This window comes from Setaria viridis, chromosome 5 (assembly GCF_005286985.2).
Source record: "Setaria viridis chromosome 5, Setaria_viridis_v4.0, whole genome shotgun sequence".
Classification (NCBI taxonomy): Eukaryota; Viridiplantae; Streptophyta; class Magnoliopsida; order Poales; family Poaceae; genus Setaria; species Setaria viridis.
This window is the reverse complement of record NC_048267.2, coordinates 32023049-32038964: the sequence shown is the minus strand read 5'-3', so window position 1 is coordinate 32038964 and position 15916 is coordinate 32023049. Positions and strand designations below refer to the sequence as shown.

The 15916-nt window shown below is 51.0% G+C and overlaps 1 protein-coding gene, 1 non-coding gene and 1 pseudogene across 2 annotated transcripts; all 3 read left to right on the top strand.

Annotated features, from left to right (window-relative positions):
• The first annotated feature begins 770 nt into the window (after positions 1 to 770).
• LOC117856447 (putative receptor protein kinase ZmPK1) lies at positions 771 to 3179 on the top strand. Its single transcript, XM_034738811.1, has one exon. The coding sequence runs from the start codon at positions 771 to 773 to the stop codon at positions 3177 to 3179; it is 2409 nt and encodes an 802-aa protein (XP_034594702.1).
• An 808-nt stretch (positions 3180 to 3987) lies between these two features.
• LOC117856446 (putative receptor protein kinase ZmPK1) lies at positions 3988 to 14163 on the top strand (annotated as a pseudogene).
• Positions 14164 to 14716: 553 nt separating this feature from the next.
• LOC117859407 (small nucleolar RNA Z247) lies at positions 14717 to 14855 on the top strand. Its single transcript, XR_004641198.1, has one exon. It is a non-coding gene; the product is annotated as a small nucleolar RNA Z247 (small nucleolar RNA).
• The last annotated feature ends 1061 nt before the right edge of the window (positions 14856 to 15916 follow it).

Below are 15916 nucleotides of genomic sequence, written 5' to 3'. Positions count from 1 at the left end.
CTATATTTTGATCTGTGAGTTTTCCATGGTTTTCTTTTGTTATTGCCACATGTATGGTCCCATACCGTGCCAAGTTGCTAGCCGCCTAGCCGGCCTAATCGAATATTTCGAGCTTGATTCTTTCAGCGCGAACTGTCACATTCGAGTCAACCTTAGCTCGCCTTTTGGTTCAGGCCGTGTGCAACGGTTTTGCGAGGGTGCACTGTAGGCCAAGCTATCTAGATCATCGCCATCTTTACTAGCGTACGTCACTCGTCTTCAGGCACGGACAAATGCCCGGCCAGTCACTCAAATTCCCTGGTATTAAGGCAATCTAGTGCAGGCATGCGCTACACGAGATGTGATGGAATTGAAGACCAACATCGGCAACCACGCAGCACGCACTATCGTTGGCACACGTGCACATGCGTCCATACAAGAATACTATCGTTGGCACACGTGCACATGCGTCCATACAAGAATGCATGACTTGACGACCAAGAGCGCTAGACCCAGAGAGGAGGCTGCGAGCACTTCAGTATTATAAAGTCACTTGTTGGTAGTTATGATTATCTGGAGAGTCTCCACAGACCACAATGACTTTGTAAAGGAATTTAGTTAGGAACAGAGGTAGCTCGAGGGTCACTAGGAGGTTCAGTCCGTTACCGTTTTAAGTAGTAGAAAGCTTCCCTGAACTCGTCCATCCAACATCCCCAAACCAAGGCTATTCACCTGGCTAACACACTATGCGTATTCGATTCGTAGTTTCAATGCCAACATAGCAGTGCAACATGCTGGGGAAATCCACCAGTCTCGCCTTACTGATTTTTCTTCACTCACTTTCGCCGTGCTCGTCGGCGCCGGCGCCGTCGCAGCTGGGCGCCGGCTCCACCCTCTCCGTGGAAGACCACGTGCGGTCCTTCCTCGTGTCCCCCGACGCCACCTTCTCCTGCGGCTTCCTGGAGGCCGGCGAGAACGCCTTCTCCTTCTCCGTCTGGTACACCGGCTCAGCGGACAAGACCGCCGTCTGGACGGCGAGCCCTGGCGCGCCTGTGAACGGCAGGGGATCCAGGATCACGTTCCGCCACGACGGGGGCCTGGCCCTCGCCGACGCCAACGGGACCGCCGTGTGGGAGAGCAAGACGAGCGGCGGGGGTCTCGTCATCTCCCTCCTCGACACCGGAAACCTCGTCATCTCGGACCCATCTAACAACGGCGGCCCCGCCCCGTGGCAGAGCTTCGACTGGCCGACGGACACGCTGGTCCCGTCGCAGCCGCTCACCAAGCACATGAAGCTCGTCGCCGGCTACTTCAGCCTCTACTACGACAACGACAACGTGCTGCGCCTCCTCTACGACGGCCCCGACACGTCGAGCATCTACTGGCCGTCTCCGGATAACACCGTGTTCGGGAACGCCCGGACAAACTACAACAGCTCCAGGATCGCTGTCCTCGACGACACCGGCGTGTTCTTGTCCAGCGACAACCTGGCAGTCCGTGCCTCCGACCTCGGCCCCGGCGTCAAGAGACGGCTGACCATCGATCCGGACGGCAACGTGAGGATCTACAGCCTCAACGCGACAACCGGGGGCTGGAAGGTGACATGGGCGGCGATGGCGCAGCCATGCTCCGTGCACGGCGTGTGCGGCCAGAACGCGACCTGCGAGTACTGGCCGGGCCTCAGATGCTCGTGCCTGCCCGGTTACGAGATGTCCGACCGGGAGGACTGGCGCAAAGGTTGCAAGCCCATGTTCGGCGTCACCAACTGCAGCCAAGACCAAGCGGCGGCGCCGGAAGAGCGGTTCAAGTTCGTCAGGGTGCCGCAGACTGACTTCTACGGCTACGACCTGGGGTACAACAGCTCTGTTACGTTCGAGCACTGCAAGAAGCTGTGCTTGGAGATGTGCTTGTGCACCGCCTTCTCCTACCGGCTTACAGGCATCGGCGTCTGCTACCCAAAAGGCACGCTCTTCAACGGCTACACATCTCCAAATTTCCCCGGGAGCATCTACATCAAGCTACCGATCGATTTCGACACCTCGGCGCAGTCGGTCTCTGCTCGTAGCTCCGAAGGCCTTGCCTGCAATCCTAACGGTCCCAAGATCGTCCAAGGATCTCCAGACACGTTCCGGAGACCAAGAAACAACACGAAGTGGTCGTACCTGTATGCGTTTGCCACGGTGCTGGGAGTTCTTGATGTTATCTTCATTGCAACAAGCTGGTGGTTTCTTTCCAGCAAGCAGAGCATACCCAGTTCGCTGGAGGCAGGATACAGGATGGTTACGGGCCAGTTCAGGAGGTTCACGTACCGGGAGCTCAAGGACGCAACGGGGAACTTCAAGGAAGAGCTCGGCCGGGGCGGCTCCGGAGTCGTGTACCGCGGCGTGCTCGACAAAGGGAAAGTGGTGGCGGTGAAGAAGCTGACGAACGTGGCGGGAGGCGACGAGGAGTTCTGGGCGGAGATGACGGTGATCGGCCGGATCAACCACATCAACCTCGTTAGGATCTGGGGGTTCTGCTCCCAGGGCAAGCGTAAGTTGCTGGTGTACGAGTATGTCGAGAATGAGTCACTGGACAGGCACCTGTTCGCCACGGATAGAACATTGTCGTGGCGCGAGCGATACAGGATCGCGCTGGGGACAGCCAGGGGCCTCGCCTACCTCCACCACGAGTGCCTGGAGTGGGTCATCCACTGCGACGTGAAGCCGGAGAACATCCTGCTGACGCGGGAGTTCGACGCCAAGATCGCCGACTTCGGGCTCGCCAAGCTGTCCAAGAGGGACGGCGCCGGCGACAGTAGTATGCAGCTCACCCACATGAGAGGGACGACGGGGTACATGGCGCCGGAGTGGGCGCTGAACGTGCCCATCAACGCCAAGGTCGATGTGTACAGCTACGGCATCGTGCTGCTGGAGATCGTGATCGGGAGCAGGATCTCCGAACAGAGGACAGCCGGTGGTGAGCGGCTGGAGATGTCGCAGACCGCTGAGGTCCTGAGGCAGGTGGTGGCCAGTGGGGACATCGCGCCCTTGGTGGATGGCAGGCTGCAGGGGCAGTTCAATCCCCGGCAGGCCCTGGAAATGGTGCGGATTTCCTTGTCGTGCATGGAGGAGAGGAGCAAAAGGCCCACCATGGACGACATCGCCAAGGTTCTAATGGTGTGTGACGATGAGGACGAGCACCCCGCTTATCGATCGTGAGTTGCGATCACCCGACCCAGGAAGTGGCCACCAAAATTGATTAAATGCGGCTGGATTACTTTAGCAGAGGAAGTGTGCCGCCGCTGATTACATCTTAGCTATAGCTTAGAGGTACAACAGTTTGCATGATGGGTACAGGTAGCTCACAGATGATGCAAAATGCTCAATTATTTGTCATATAAAATTTAGATATTTTGCTGTACAAAAGATAAAATTATTATTATCTTACTATTACTAATTAAGAGTTTCTTTAGAGCCTCCATGTTGAACCTGACTAGTCAGGTCAGTCACTCCAGAATAAAAAAGATAACTCCTAATAATTCTTACAAAAATCGGAAACATATGTAAGGAAAATGACCCTATGTCATAATAATTTTGGTGATTAATGACAACATAGTCGTTGGGACTAATGTATTTGCAAGATGAACCTTTGCAGGTGTTTTATAGATCCCAAGGATGAATTACAAAACCATCAAAATGAGAAAGAAAAGAAAGACAGAAGAATTCTATGGCATCCAAATGATGGTAACGATGTCGGGATAAAGACACGCAAAGAATTGAAGCGAATCCTGCTTAAGACAAAGCACCGACTCAATCACCGATTCATACGATGATGGTTGTGAGTGTCACCGAATCAGTCGATGACCAAAGCACAGCGCCAGGGCCATGACAGGCGTGTGCACTGTGACCACCCGGTGTGAACAGTGGCCTTCATCGAATCAGACGGTGAGGACTGGCTCGGCTCAGCATCGTCTCTGGAACTTTGAGAAGTTATTTTGCGGCCTCACCAATTCATACTGTGGGTACAATGACCAGGGCAACAGATGAGTCGGTGATGATGGCGAAGGAAGGCAACGACTCAGAAGGTGTCACCGATCCATACAGTGAGACTGGGCGCCGAATCAGTCGGTGACCCATGGAGCCCGGGCGTCATTGCCCAGCGGCTAGCTGAGGAGGCTGCACCGATTCATATGGTGCTACCCCTTGCGCACCACGGAATCAGTCGGTGATACGCAGAAAGTTACAACGGCTATGTAACGGCTAGTTCTTGGAGTTGGGGCTATATATACCCATTGCCCGGCCATTTGAGATGTGTTAGAGCTTGAGGAAGCTATAGGCTTGGTTCTCACATACACACAAGTGCTCTATCCACCAAAGTGCTCAAGAGAAGATTAAGGCAATTAGCATAAGGTTTAAATCTTGATTAGTGATAGTTTACGCCTATTAGCGTATTGTTTTAGGGTTTAGCCTAGAGTTAGGCGAGGTTTGTGTACCTCCTTTGTATCAGTGCTTGCCCGCACCAAGAGTAGTAAATTCGGGGCTTGTAAGTCTTGCAAGAACCTCCAACTGTATTTGTGGAGTGATCGCTGGTGCTTGTGAAAGGGAGGAGAGGCCCTTGGCTTTTTGCTGAAGCTCTACCAAGTGAAGAGCGGCAAGGAGCACCCGGGAGAGGTTAGGCAGATTTTCTAGCACACTTGATTTTCACCCCCTAGTTCTCGCATTAGCCCGGTTCTTCCACGGTTCGCTCGGATACCAACTAACCACATCCCTTTTTTTCTTGGTTTTGTGGCGGTCATGTTAGTCCCGTTCTTCCGCGGTCCATCCGGTGATTTTCTAGCGTGCTCAACTTTCACCCCCTCCCGGTTCTCGCATTTAGCCTGGGTCTTCCACAGTTCACCCACACACAAATAGGTTAAACCGTCGGAAGCCCAATTTTCCCCTTTTTTTAAGAATTTTTACAAGTGCAGAAGCCTTACTCACTTTAATAATAGAGATTAAAGTGCACAGTCTCCCTATTATTAAATCCCAAGTAATAATATATCCCTACATATATAGATGTACAACGCCTACTTGTTGAGTAATAAACCTCGACAACAAGGTCCGGACAGACTCCCTTTGAGATTCAGGTGGGGAAAATCTTTCCAGCAATTAGCAATTCGCGTGTGGAGGAGAGCTCTCACTTTATGGTTGAGGGTAGGTTTTTTTTTTGCCGGGTAGCCTATTTTCGGTTTTAGGCTTCTCTTTGCATACTTTGGGGGGGTGCGGGGCTGGGGGCTCCCACACTGGATTCAAACATTCCTCGCCAGCTGGTCTAGGGGGTGGGGACGATTATCCCCTCCATGATGTTGCACATGCAACAAGCCTCTATCGCGTGTCCTGAGCCCACCACCCCTGTATACGCGAGGCTGAGGAGGGGTAACACCCCCGTGCTAGTGAATCTTCATGTCCTACCTGGCCATGACTGGATGAGGGTGACCGACGATGTCAAAAGCCGGGGTGAGTTGCCCAGGTGTAACGACTTAGGGTTAATCAGCCGAGTTAATCTTAAGATAAGTCACTAATCCGGTTGACTCAGCTTTTCCTGAGCCATATCCGCTAAAGTCCAGTTATCAGCCCGACCCCTGAAACCCGACTAACAACAGCTTTTCTCTAAGTCCCGAAACCAGTATCTTCCAAACTTTGGGAGAACCAGAGATCAGAGGATGGACCCAGAAATAGATCCCACGGATCTCTCGGGTCAGGCGCGCCAGAGTAAGCGTGCGCCTTGTTTCAGAGCCTCTCCGCCGCGTGGCTCAGCCTCCCCGACGAGCGCCGCTTCGCCCAGTCGCCGACCGCGACAAGATGGACCAGTGCGCCTCCTTCCCAATCGCACGTAGAAGCGCCTTGCAGCCCTTTCCGCCTCATCTCGTCTCGCTCGCAACCTCGCCGGCCGTGCCAGGCGCCCTGTTGCCGCTGCGACCAAGGATTGGCCGCTGCCGCGCTAGACTGCGTCGCCTCCCACGCTCATCATCTCACCCGGATCCCCGGCCGCGCGTCCCAATACCTTCCGACTTTTCCGTCGCCCCTCAGTCGCGCTGCCCACGCGCGTGCGCCCCGCGACGATACCGCCCTCGCCAACCATGGCTCCGGCAGTGACAACTCCTTTTCCCACCTCGCCAGTAGTGTGTCCCGGCAAAGGCACTGGTCTGCGCCTGCTAGCGTCGCCGCTCGTCCTGTCACCTTGCCTGCAACGCCCTCGCCTGTAGTGCCCCTTCCTTCCTTCCTGCCACACGCTAGCCGAGCCGTCGCCCCCAATCCGCCGCTTGACGCGACCAGACCCACGCTCGCCCTCGCCAATCCTTCTTTCTAGCAAAATCGCGCCTGCACAAGCTCTCTCTCCAGTGCCCAATGACCGAAGACCCTGTCCCCGAAGCTCCGCTTCGCCGGCCAATGGAGGCGTCGACCAATCGCCGCCACGGCAGAGCACTCCATCCTCTTCGACCTGATCCTCACGCTGCCCAGACTCCTTCTCTTCTGCGTAGCTATAAAAGGAAATACCAGAGCCTCTACCGGAGTTCCCTTCGCCATCTTTACCTCGCCGCACCTTCCTCTGTTTCGTGCTCAAGCGTTGTCGCATAAGCTCTTGAGGAACTTCCCCTCTCCACTCAACACCCGCTTTTCCCAACCCACCAGCTGCTTGTTTTCCTCTGCACGGTGCTAGAGCTTGCTTGTTGTTGACAAGGAGCACCGCCGCCGCCGGACCCCGCCGCCGCCCAAGCCTTAGCGCCTTAAGTCTTTCCGCCTGAGTCTGTTCCTTCCCGACCCTAAGACTTCACTAGTAGGCCCAAAGGTAAGCTGCCGACCCCTTTCCGTCTCGCCCGACCCTGTCTGTTTTGCCCGACCCTTGTCCGCCTCGCTCGAGGGCCCGACTGTAACTTTTCCTTTAACCAAGGGTATCTGTGTAAAATTTTAGAATTTCTCTGTGTCCAGTCTGAGTACCCTAGTACAGTTATTCCTTAGGTCTGAGGGTCAGATCATGAGTTTTCCCGACCCGACCCTTTATCTTGTTCTCTATCAACAGAAGCTTGGGATTCCACACCTTTTCCTGTAGCCTTGCTACGAGTTTCTGAGCTTAAGCTTGCAAGTGTTGTTGAAATAACCGTCTAAGTGTTTAACACCTGCATTACATTTCCGTGTAGAACTAAATCTCGCTGACGGCACCTACGAGCTGCATCCGGTGCTAGAAGACGAAGTAGTAGCCGAGCTGCCGACTGCAGGAGCCAAAGCAGAACACGCCGAAGACCCGTCCGCTTCCACCCCGCTCGAAGGCAAGCCCCGGAGCATAACCCAACTTTTCTAAACTTGCGCATGCCTTCTTTAGTATGTATGTTCCTTTACGTTATAGGAGTTGTTTGAAGCCTTAGATGCATGACATAGTTCCCTTGATCTGAACACTAGCATGGTAAGTTCGAGTAGTTGCGATGCTTAATAGGACTTGGTAAAAGTCGAGTGATTTCCTATCACTCGCGAGCTATAGGAGTTGTTTGTTCTCCTTCTGGTTACAACTATAAGGACGGTGGACGGGGCAGGGTCTTGTGAACTCTTTTGGTGGTCGGTGGATTGCCCCGTCTATCTATGTGAAACTGCTTAAGGTCGGAAAGTGTTGGCGTTCGTGATCAAGTGTTTGAAAGTACTAATCTCATACCTAGTATGGGATGGGGAAGCCTAGTACCTAATTGAACCTGGACGTGAGCGGTTCGATCCACTGTCTCTGGAACGGAGTTTTTCCCCTGCGGCCGCATGTGGTGGCAAGTGTGGTCACAGAACGGCAGAGGCTGGGTCTGTGGAACATTGCACCAAGAGAAGTGGACCCGACACGGGTCAGGGGATCGATGGGGACGGCCGACACAGGAAGCGACCTTTATGGTGCGCGGATGTCGTGAGATTAGGTTCGCATGCTTGGTTAAAAACTCGAATCGATTCGTCTGCCTCTCACAGTTTGAGACTGCTTGATTGCTATGCTACACTGAGTAAAGATAAAACAAGATGATGACACGAACTTGATGCTTGTTCTATATATTGTTGTTTGGAAACTATGTTTGCTTAGAATGAGTTGTCAATGTAGACTGGTTAACAAACTTAGAATCGAAGCTAAAATATTGAAAGTAAGGACCTCCTGTAGTCGCTTTTGGCAAAACAAACCCCTCAGCCAAAGAGCCTTGCATTTCTAGAAGTTGGTGGAGTAGTTTTTCCACCGGTCAGTTAAGTCTTGTTGAGCTTAGTAGCTCAGCCTTGTTTGTGGCATCTCTTTCAGGTGAAGTTGAAGTTTCTAAGTATGCTGTTGTTGGTACTTGGCCTCCCCAGCTTCCTCCTGGGTGGACGGTCGAGTGGGATCCCTTCTCGGACGACGAGGAGAGGGACCATTGATGTCCTGATCGGCCTCATCTGGGATATCCGACCCGACGCTAGCTTCCGCTGTTCTATTTATCTTTCCGCTATTTGTGAACTTGTAAAACTCTGATTTTTGAACCAGTGTTGTAATAAAATTTGTACTTGTTTAAGTGGATGATCTGTTGTATTCTCTGGAACCACTCACCTTCATGTGGACTATGCTAACTCGGTCCTGTAAAGTGGTTTTATCGCATGAAATTCGACGGATCGTCGAGTTAGCTTGATTAAAGCATATGAGCACATGTTAGATGACTTAAACGTGCTTTAGTTAAGTTAATCCGAGGTGTTCTGTCACACCAGGTCTCATGGGTGGGGTTGGCCGCCCACATCCCCCAGTCCCTAACGGGCGATGTGACGGGCCGTACCTACCATGCTGTCTACTATGGCTGACGGGTCGGACGTGGTGGCATAGAGGGGTGCCTACGCCTCTGCAGCAGGAGCATTAAATGAAAATGGTAGAAACTCATCCTGAGCCCATGAGTCCTCGTTCGGTTATGAACAGGGAGAGGGCTCAAGGTGGTGCGGCTTGGCTTTCTTGTGCAGCAGAACCACCACATGGAACCAATAGGATCGAGGGATGGGCACGTGACACGCCTCAAGCCCCCCTCCCCTCACCCCCTCAAAAAAATCTTGTGTCATTGTGGGACCCTTGCTTCTCGTAGGCAGAAATCGTGCATGCTCCCTTAAGGCTCAAGGATGGGATTGACGCGACACCGAGGCATGGCCGTCCACAAGTATTTTCAACAGCTAGGAATGGATGAATGCACAATCTTACTCTGATTGTAAGTTAGACGTTGTGAGATTCAAAATCCACCCAAAAGTTATTTAGAAAATCAGGAAAACTAATAATTATTCACCACCTCAACTTTTGGTGTCTAATGAAACTTACTAAATCAAGTGACGCCTACCCTTAACTTTTGCAAGGTGGCAGGAATTAATTTCTTGCTAACAGTGCATATACACATACAAGGTGTAGTATGGCATGAATTAATTTTCTGCAAGACTGCAATTTAGACAGTAGTATGGGGAATAATTTATTGACAACAATGGCAGGAATTTATTTCTTGACAACAATACCAGGTGTAGTATAGCGCGAATTAACTTCCTGCCAAAGATGCATGCATAGCAGATATTGTCTGGTTCAATGCACCATCCACGACGCGCCTAGCGTCCACTTTTGACTCTGAGTATTGCCTATAAATAGATGCACTCGGTGACACCAACCAGCACCAGGTCTCTTCTCCCTTACCATCGGTCAGTTTGAAGGCATGACTCGCAACACCTGGGCGATGTCTATCCTCCAATCCTCCTACAACTCGTGCTATTCTTGGGAATCGGTAAGCATGATGCTCAAGTACCTCACCAAAGTATCATATAATAATTTTACCATACTGGCACTTCAGTTCAATTACTATGTTATTCTTCAATTATGTAGGCGGACATACTAATGCTAACAAATTCTCGATGCCAATATTGCACCGCAATGTCCGACTGCCGAAGCATAGCAAATCCCCTCGGGAGCCTCCAGCTTCAATGGGTACGGACATGGTTGTGTAGCTTATTTTTTTATGCACCAAATGCGTGTATGGTTGGTTCTTTGCAAAATCCTTTTTATTGAAATTGAATGAGTAGAAACCACCCAGGTGTCCGTGTAATTGAAGTCAAGTGGTATGTAACATGCCCGCATGGTTTATTGAAATTAACTTCTATATTGCGCTCGGTGTATGCCGGTGGCCAAACATACACCATAGGATCCTCACTGCCAATATTGCGCTACCATGTCCCACCGCCGCGAGCTAACACTCCCCCTGAGGAGCCACCAGCATTAACAAATCCATATGTGGTTGGTTCTTGGTGAAATTATTAGGGATTTAATACATCTCCAATTAACACGAAGCAATCGAAACCAATGCTTAGATGCAACCAGCACAACAGGGCTTTTTCTGGATTGTACTCAATTGGACCAATCTAATCTTTATTTTATTTACCTATATTTATACATGAGTTTGTTTTTGCCCGGTTCCTATGACATATTAGGGGGGCCGATGTACGAAAAAAACAAAAAAATAAGTCTTACTCACTTTATAATAGATAAAGACATACATTGGATTTGCTCAAAGCATATAAGATTGTCTGAATCCCTCGTATTTACATTGGATTTGCTCACAAGAGGCGACAAGTTTCAACTTGTCACTTCTAGCGTTCGGTAGGCCTCAATTAGATAAAAACCAGTCAATTAAATATGTACTCATCAGCCCACTACGTGAAGAAGCAGTGCTTGAAGAAGAGTAGCACGAAATTCAAAATTGCTGACATGACCCATGCACAAGGAGTTTTTGAAAATTAAAAAGGCATAAATCTTAAAATGGATGTCTAAATTAATTTTCGATCGCACATAATATTTTTTATGACAAGATCCTCACTTAACTATGTTTGGGTGAAATTTTTTAACGAACGTTTCTTTATGAAGCCAGAACATTTTAACAACTACGAACAAATACTTAGACAACAGGAACAAATGACGATTCGTAGGAACAAAAGATTAAACACGACGATCTAATAATAGTATGCAGCGAATAAAATATTAAATATCACGTTGTACATGACAAATAATAAAAACTGAGTGTCACGAATAAATTATTGTATGCACGAACAATAATTTATATACAACGAAAAAAGATATCGAACACCAGGAACAAATGGTTATATAATGCAAACAGAAACATTAAACTTCAGGAACAAATTGATTGCATATAACTGACAAAATATTAAATATCCGGAACAAATAATTACAATGCACAGCTATAAAATTTAACATCACAAAAACCGAAATACATATCAGTGGAAATATAGTTGTAAGAAAAAAATAAAAATATAGAAGAAAAGAGAAAAAAGGATAAATAAAATAAAATAAATGGAAAATAAAAGAGCAAAGGTGTGACGCATGTCCTAGGGATTTGAACAAAAGTTGAATAAGTAAGTAAAAGAAAAGGACGAATGAAATAAATAGAAAAGGAAAACAGAATAAAAAGATTAGAAGAAAAAAGTAAAAGATGGGAAAAGGAGAAGGTGAAAAACGAAAGAAATAAAACAAGCAATGGAGGAAAAAAATCAAAGAAAAAACAGAAACTGAAGAACGAAAAACTAGTAGAGAGTCCTCCTTCTCTTGCTAGTGTTGGCCCGGCAACATGGCCCATCGCAGCAGCCAGCAGGTCAAGTAGAGGGCCGAGGCTCGGCTGACACCCATGTTGGGCCGCGGGAACGAAAGACTGAACCGGATCAAAATACGACATCGCGTCGAATTCATACCATGGGCTCACGTGGGGAGTCTTCGGCCGAAATCCTATACATCTTCCGGGAGATGGGAAGCTCGATCTTCCGAAATTTGAGATTCGTGCAACAACCGTGGTCCATGCGGATCCAGTTATTCCTCCCTCCGCGCTTCTCCTACCCTCCGCTCCCGAGTGCGCCGACACACATGCTGGAGCCGCCGCCGAGAAGGGCCTTAGGGTTCAGGGTTCCTGGGGTGAGGCCTCTCTAGTGGTTGCTGGCTTAGAAGGGGGCTTGGAGTCGCCAGTCAGTCTAGCGGCGGAGGCGGTCGAGACGGTGGTGAGGTTGGTGGCGGGAGCCGCCGGTCCAGGCAGCGGGAAGATAACTGGTGGGCAGGGTCGGCGGTGTGGGCAACGTGGTGTTTTGGTGGATGAAGTTGACGCACGGTGGTAGGTTGGGGGGTGGCACGGCGAGGGGGATGCTGCCGGCCGTGGGTGGTGGAGGATGACGGCGGGAGCGTCACGTCACGGCTCGATTAGCTTGGCAGCAGCAACGAAGCCGGATTCAGCGGTGGCAGCCGTCGGAGACGGGGCAGTAGGCTGGCTGCGGGGTACTTCAGCCTCTACTACGACAACGACAACGTGCTGCGCCTCCTCTACGACGGCCCCGGCCCCGACACGTCGAGCATCTACTGCCCGTCTCCGGAATACACCGTGTTCGGGAACGCCCGGACAAACTACAACATCTCCAGGATCGGTGTCCTCGATGACACTGGCGTGTTCTTCTCCAGCGACAACCTTGTGGTCGAAGCTTCCGACCTGGGCCCTGGCATCAAACGACGGCTGACCATCGATCAAGATGGTAACTTAAGAATCTACAGCCTGAACACGCCAATTGGAGGCTGGACGGTCTCATGGGAGGTAGTACAGCAACCGTGCTCCACGCATGGGCTGTGTGGCGGGAACGCGATCTGCGAATACCAAACAAGCCTCAGATGCTCGTGCTTGCCAGGATACGAGATGGTCAACCCGCGGGACTGGAGAAAAGGCTGCAAGCCAATGTTCGGCTTCAGCATTACCAGCTGTATCCATGCAGCGCCGGAGAAGTTTTAAGTTCGTCGAGTTGCAGCACACCGACTTCTACGGATACGACCTGGGGTACAACAGCTCTGTTACGTTCGAGCGCTGCAAGAAAATGTGCTTGGAGATGTGCTCGTGCGCCGCCTTCTCCTACCGGCTTGCAGGCACAGGCGTCTGCTACCCAAAAGGCATGCTCTTCAACGGCTACACATCTCCAGATTTCCCCGGGAGCATACACCTCAAAGTTCCTTACAATTTTGACACGTCAGCAACCTCGGTTTATGCACGGAGCACCGCAGGCCTTGCTTGCAATCCTAAAATCGTTCCTGATCCCGTGGTATTCGTAGGATCCCAGGATAACAAATGGCCATACTTGTTTGCGTTCGCAGGAGTACTTGGAGTTCTCGATCTTCTCTTTATTGCCATAGCCTGGTGGTTCCTTAGAGGCAAACAACGCACACCCAGCTCACTAGATGCAGGCTACACGATGCTCAGAGGCCAGTTCAGGAGGTTCACGTATCGGGAGCTCAAGGCCGCGACGGGAAACTTCAAGGAAGAGCTTGGCCGGGGCGGCTCCGGCGTCGTGTACCGTGGAGTGCTCGACCAAGGCAAGGTGGTGGCGGTGAAGAAGCTGGCAAACGTGGAACAAGGCGACGAGGAATTCTGGGCGGAGATGACGGTGATTGGGAGGATCAACCACGTCAAACTCGTCAGAACCTGGGGGTTCTGCTCCGAAGGCAAGCACAAGATGCTGGTGTACGAGTACGTGGAGAACGAATCGCTTGACAGGCACCTGTTCGACATGGGCAGGAGGCCGCTGCCCTGGAACGAGTGCCTCGAGTGGGTGATCCATTGCGACGTGAAGACAGAGAACATCCTGGTGACACGGGAGTTCCATGCCAAGATCGCCGACTTCGGGCTGGCCAAGCTGTCCAAGAGGGACGGCTCCGGCGTGCAGTTTTCTCACATGAGGGGGACGCTGGGGTACATGGCACCGGAGTGGGCGCTGAAGGCCTGAACCTTCCTATCAACGCCAAGGCTGACGTGTTCAGCAAAGGCATCGTGCTGTTCGAGATCCTGACGGGAACGAGGATATCGGAACAGAGGACGGCGGATGGGGAGCTTTTTGAAGCTGGGCAGGTCGCCCAGGTGCTGAGGCAGGTCATGGCTAGTGGGGATGTCGTGTCCCAGGTGGACAGTAGAATGAAGGGGCATTTCAATGTTAAATGTAAAGATATATTTTGTATTTATCCCTTTGCTGTTCCTAGACTTATGCGGCTGTGGTGAATCTTCCAGAATAGATTAGATAGAGTTTGTTGTAACAAACCACAGCCAGTTCTCTAGGGATGGAGCCTATGTAAGCCTCCGGTGCCAGGCGTTTTGGTAACCATAAGAATTAACACGCAACCGGCCAGGAGCTCTAAGTTTGGGGCCCTGCCATTCCACCACATTGCGCCTCTGAAGCTTTTTCACATGGTAATCAGAGCCTAGGTCACCATGTCGTCAAGTTCAAGCGTTCCGCATCCTCTCTTCGGTGTTCCAATCACCGAGAAATTGACAAGGAAGAATCACGCGCCATGGCGCGCACTCGTGCTTGCAGCCGTCCGCGGCGCACGCATGGAAGGTTACCTCAATGGCAAGACTCAAGCTCCTGCGCAAGAGATCGAGGAGAAGAAGGCTGACGGTACAACCGTCAAGGTGCCTAATCCGGCCTATGCAGATTGGTTCGCCGAGGATCAGAAAGTCCTTGGGCTGATCTTGTCTTCGGTCGGGAAGGAAGTGCAGCCACAGGTCGTCGCTGCAGTGACGGCGGCCGAGGCATGGGGAGTGATTGAGAACATGTTCTCCGCTCAAACCCGTGCCAAAACGATGAACGTGCGATTAGCACTTGCTACAACAAGGAAAGGTAACCAGACAATTGCTGAATACTTTACCAAGATGAAAGGCTATGCAGATGAGATGGCAGCTGTGGGGAAGCCAATGGACGACGAGGAGCTGGCGGCCCATATTTGTAACGGGCTGGACGCTGAATTCAATCCGGTGGTGACATCTGTTACTGCCCGGACTGAACCGCTCTCAATTCATGAGTTGTACTCTCAGCTTCTTAGCTTTGAGACGCGACTCGAGCTTCAAGATGGATCGGGCTTCTCTGCAAACGCCGCCAATAAGGGCGGTCGATCTGGATCAGGAGGATCTGGGTCGGGCGGCTACAACAATCGCTACTTCAACAACAATCGCGCCCCTGGGCGCGGTGATGGAGGCCGTGGCGGCTCGCGTGGGCGCAGTCCCGTGCGTGGTCGCGGACAGCAACGCGGGGGAAGGGCACAGTGCCCCAACCTTGGAGGCGTGGATGAACGTCCTCTTTGTCAAGTGTGCTTAAAAATAGGGCACACTGTGGCGAAGTGTTGGCATCGCTTTGACGAGTCCTATGTCCCTGAAGAACGGCACGTGGCTGCGGCGATGAACTCCTACAACGTCGACACCAACCGGTACACGGACACGGGCGCGACCGACCACGTCACCAGCGAATTGGAGAAGTTGTCCTTCCGTGAGAGGTATCACGGGAATGATCAGATCCACACAGCTAGTGGTGCAGGTATGGAAATTAAGCACATCGGTCATACTACTGTTCCAACCCAGTCCCGTAATCTTCATCTAAACAATGTGCTTCATGTTCCAAAAGCTAGCAAAAATCTTGTTTCTGTTCGTCGCCTTGCTAAAGATAACTCTGTTTTCCTTGAATTTTACCCTGATTATTTTCTTATCAAGGATCAGGCCACGAAGAACACGATTCTTAGAGGACGATGCCACCGAGGGTTGTACCCTCTTCCATCAGATCAGTCAATAAAACAGGCGTTTGGAGTAGTGAAGCCGTCCATGTCTAGATGGCATAGCCGCCTGGGTCATCCAGCTTTTCCAGTTGTTTCCAAAATTATCAGCAGTAATAAGCTCCCATGTTCCTCTGAGAAAAACAATGATTCAGTTTGTGATGCCTGTCAACAGGCAAAGAGTCATCAACTTTCTTATAGTAGATCCTTTAATTCCTCAAAATTTCCTTTAGAACTTGTGCATTCTGATGTCTGGGGCCCTGCTCTAGATTCAGTCAGGAGAAAGAAATATTATGTTAGTTTTGTTGATGATTTTAGCAAGTTCACCTGGATCTACTTTATTAAATAC

Coding starts and splice junctions, on each gene's coding strand:
- LOC117856447 (XM_034738811.1), top strand. CDS start 771: ATGCTGGGGAAATCCACCAGTCTCGCCTTACTGATTTTTCTTCACTCA.